The sequence below is a fragment of the Gloeophyllum trabeum genome, assembly GCF_000344685.1.
Source record: "Gloeophyllum trabeum ATCC 11539 unplaced genomic scaffold GLOTRscaffold_00012, whole genome shotgun sequence".
NCBI lineage: Eukaryota > Fungi > Basidiomycota > Agaricomycetes > Gloeophyllales > Gloeophyllaceae > Gloeophyllum > Gloeophyllum trabeum.
Window position 1 is genome coordinate 1,269,369 of NW_006920421.1, and position 3,875 is coordinate 1,273,243.

General features: G+C 56.7%; 1 protein-coding gene across 1 annotated transcript; it reads left to right on the forward strand.

Moving 5' to 3' along the window:
- Window positions 1-522: 522 nt before the first annotated feature.
- Window positions 523-3,181, forward strand: GLOTRDRAFT_140412 (uncharacterized protein; the record flags this gene model as incomplete). The annotated part of the gene is made up of 5 exons (XM_007870856.1): window positions 523-1,008; window positions 1,089-1,626; window positions 1,687-2,120; window positions 2,188-2,293; window positions 2,352-3,181. The coding sequence occupies 5 exons, from the start codon at window positions 523-525 to the stop codon at window positions 3,002-3,004; spliced, it is 2,217 nt and encodes a 738-aa protein (XP_007869047.1). The 3' UTR covers window positions 3,005-3,181.
- Between the last annotated feature and the right edge of the window lie 694 nt (window positions 3,182-3,875).

Sequence of the window (3,875 nt, forward strand, 5' to 3'; positions counted from 1 at the left end):
CTTGCAAGGATGGGACATCACCGTGCTGCAAGGCTGCCGCAGAACGGTACGAGCTTGCATTACAGCATAGAATACCGAAATTCGCGAGTCGTAAATATGAATGACGAGGGGATGGAAAGACCTAGCACAAGAAAATTCAATATTACCAATTAATGGGTTGAATTAGTGAAACGCGAGGCGGAAATCGCCGTGGTGTCCGATGGATCGTTTCGATAGCTTCCATAACGGACAGATTCAATCTCCGATGGAAATCTCAACCCCTTTCTACCGTCGCGCCATCATCCCTCTCCTCTGGCAACAACCTCTGCAAGCCACTCCCGCAATTCCCGACGACATACAGCGCGGCGGGCGCGTACTTCAGCCGTCGCTGCTCGACACGACGAGCGCGCTGTCCGCAGCGTTTTCCATCAGGTATGTGACTTCGGCAAGCTGAATGTTTCTGATCTCGATCCGTATTCATCGGGAGATAAAATATCAGATTCCAGTCCTGCCTGATCTCACCTTCATTGTCCGTAGATTCGAATGGCCTCTGCCCAACCGTCGTCGTATTCCCTCCCACCCCCGCCATCCAATACGAATATGCACAACAGCGACTTCCGTCTGCCTTCTCTGAAAGACCTTAACTTCCAGTACCGCTCACCGCAAGATGGGTCGGGCCAGCCGCCGCCCAGCGCCAGCAACCACGGGCAGTACGACCATCCTCCCCCGGCACCGTCGAGCTCTCGTCACGAGCCAGGTTCATGGGGTCGTCCGGGTTCCACAAACCAACCGCCGCCCCCATCTTCCAGCGGACATGAGCAATCTGCCAAGTCGGTCGACTATCCTCACTCAAAACACGAGGGCTACGTTACGCCTGGTATACCCCTTTCCGCGCAGACGACCCCAGGGCCGGGCGCTATTAACAGCACGCACCCTCCTCAACGAGAAGATCCGGCTCATATACCACACAAAAGGCCGCGATCAGACTCAGCGGTCAGCAGCAATATTTCTCCGGGCCGGTCTCCGCACGTAGGTGTCACTTGTCTGTCGGCCTTTGTCTCGCAACGCGCGTGTCTGTATTTTGTTCTGTGCTGACTCTCGTTGCTTAGGCGTCGTACCCTCCGCACCCTTCGTACGCGCAGCCGGTATACCAGCAGCCACCTCCCGCTGCCCCTCCTCACGAACCCAGTCACCAGCACCCGGGACCATACCCGCCGCCTCCGGCTTATGGTGGGTATCCGCCACACTACATGCCTCAAAGGTCTGGCCCTCCGCCTCCACCGCCAGTGCATGCTTCTCCGCATACCCATCCGGGCCACCCGCCGCCGCACGGTAATCCGTACCCGGCACCTCCTCCCGCGCATCCGGAGCCACACTGGCAGCACCACCACGGGCTACCGCCACCGCCACAGAACGGACCGCCCCCTCCTCCACACCAGCAATATCACCAGCCTCCTCCGCACGAACAGCAACCTCCGCACCAGCAATATGGACCTAGAACGACGCCATTAGTTCCTACTACTCTTACTGATAATAGGCCACCGCCTTATGCAACCAGCGATGCAGAGAAGGTAGCTGTACGACAAGACACCTTGCAAAAAATCATCAGACATTGCGGGGTACTCTGCTCGTTCGCTGAACGGTATGGTGCGTATATCCAGCGCCTCTTGGAGGCGATGTGACGTTGACCATGGCCTGCAATTCTAGCTAAGCTTCAGCAAAGTCTTCCTCGTGCGGAACCGGACCCCAGCGAGGTTTCGGAAATGGCTCAGAGAGCCGCGCAAGTTGTCCGTCTCGTCGACACTCTCAGAAGGATCATGTACGGAGCGGAGCCGCCTTCGCCGGGCGCGCACGCCCCCCACCCTCACGCTCCCGTCCACCCTGGGCCTCCGCCCGTTCAAGACAGGCCCCCGAAGCGGCCCTGGGAGGATATGGCTAGAGACGAGAATATGCCTGGTGTCGCCGGCCCATCTCACGGCCCAAGTGAAGGTAGCATGGAACCGTCAGGTCCTCATGTACAAGGACCACCAGGGTCGACAACAGCCGAGCAAGACATGGAGCTGATTAGGACCAAGAGAGCCACAAGCTCCGCTGGAAGCGGGATGCCAGGGCAAGGCAAGAGCAAGTATAGGAAACGAAGCGTATGTATCCGTTGATTCTCCTCGTCGGATGGATGCAGCTGACAAGCAATGCTTTATTTCGATATAGCGCGCTACTCCTCCAGGAAAGTGTCACTCGTGTAATATCCGAGAGACCCCGGAGTGGAGACGAGGTCCAGATGGGGCAAGGACATTATGTAATGCTTGTGGACTCCGTGAGTAACTCCGAATTATCGGCTCATATGCAGAAGCGTGCTGACGACGATTGTCAAGACTATGCTAAGCTCATGCGAAAGCGGGATAAAGCGCTCGCCGAAGGCCATCCGTCGCCTATTGTGGATCTCGAGACGCTCAAGAACTCTGCTGCCGCCAGGGTAGCGAGCGAAGACGATAATGCCGAGCCGTCGCCAGTACAGTCCAACAGCCACCTTCCGCCTGGCGAGCCGCAAGAGCTCCGCCAATACAGACAAGATTATGCTACGTCGGAGTCCGTCTCGCAACAGTCCACGCCCCATGTTGGCATTCGAAAGATGCCACCGGCCTCCCAAGGTATGCCGCCGAACCACCATCCGCATCCGTCCCAGCTTCCACTCTCCGGTCCCGGGCAGCAACCTCAGCCTCCCTCGTATCAGCTAGTGCCCGTCGGCAGTAGCTCCCTCGCGGGGCCGGGACATATGGCGCCCTCTCCGATTCAATCCTCGAATCAGCAAATGTTGCCTCCCCCGCCCCCTCATACCCCCCACGGCGCGCATGGCGACTCGCAGCAGTCCAGCGGTGTACCGCCGCCCCCGCCGTGGGCCACGCAGAACGGGGGTAGGAACGGCTACGCCAACGACCATCCGCAGGGCCATTCCAACCATCCTCATCAACAACAATCGTTTGCCCGTAGGCCTCACGTCTCGAATGCTCGCGGGTCACCGCATTAAGGTATGAAATATGGTACTGCATCAACTGGTATTTTTGTCTGTTCCCTTGCTTCCGCACATTGTTTATAGGTTGTCTCGTTCTAATCGTGCCAGTAGCGTCCCTTGTATAATTCTCTGTATAGTCGCGTATTGCCTTGGTAGCTATGACGTTCTCTACAGCAATAATCTTGATTGTACGCCCGATGAGATGTCCGATGTGGCGGAGGGGGTGCGGCGTGAATCTGCAGGTCGCCGCTGACCCTGCACGGTCCTGTACGTGAGAGGGATCTGGCAGATCCATCTGACATGCTTCCAGATCGCGATTGCCACCTGATCGATCTCCTTTTGGTGCTCATACCCAGATTGCCTCCAGTTCCTGCCGTGATTTCCCTTTCTGGGCGATTTGCCCCGGATATTATCATAGACCACCCGAGTGACACCGTTACCAAGCCTTCTTAGGCTTGTGACTGGGGTCGCAGTCGCGAGCCTAACATGGCTCGCAAACCTTAATTCTGCACCCCACCTGAATCCCCCGCCGGGGCCCTGTGCTTTACGCCTGAGTCTGTAGGGCACACGTCACCAGCCGCCTAGCTAATAATAATCCGCGCCTGCTCCTAACCCTAAGTTCGCGCCTGCCGTTACGCACGGCGCCGACGCTTGTCCCGACATTGTCGCGCACGACGGCGACAGCTATAGCACTCAGAGGCAATGTATAAATTCCGAAAAAAACGTGATAAATTCTAGAATATATACTAGGACTACATACATGCTGCGCGACGATATCTTAACGATTAGTTACCCTTCCATTGTCATCATCGACAGCAGCAATGAGATGAGCTGCGTGCTACCTCTCGTATGCACGATTAAAAATTATGATTACCTCAGGTAAACA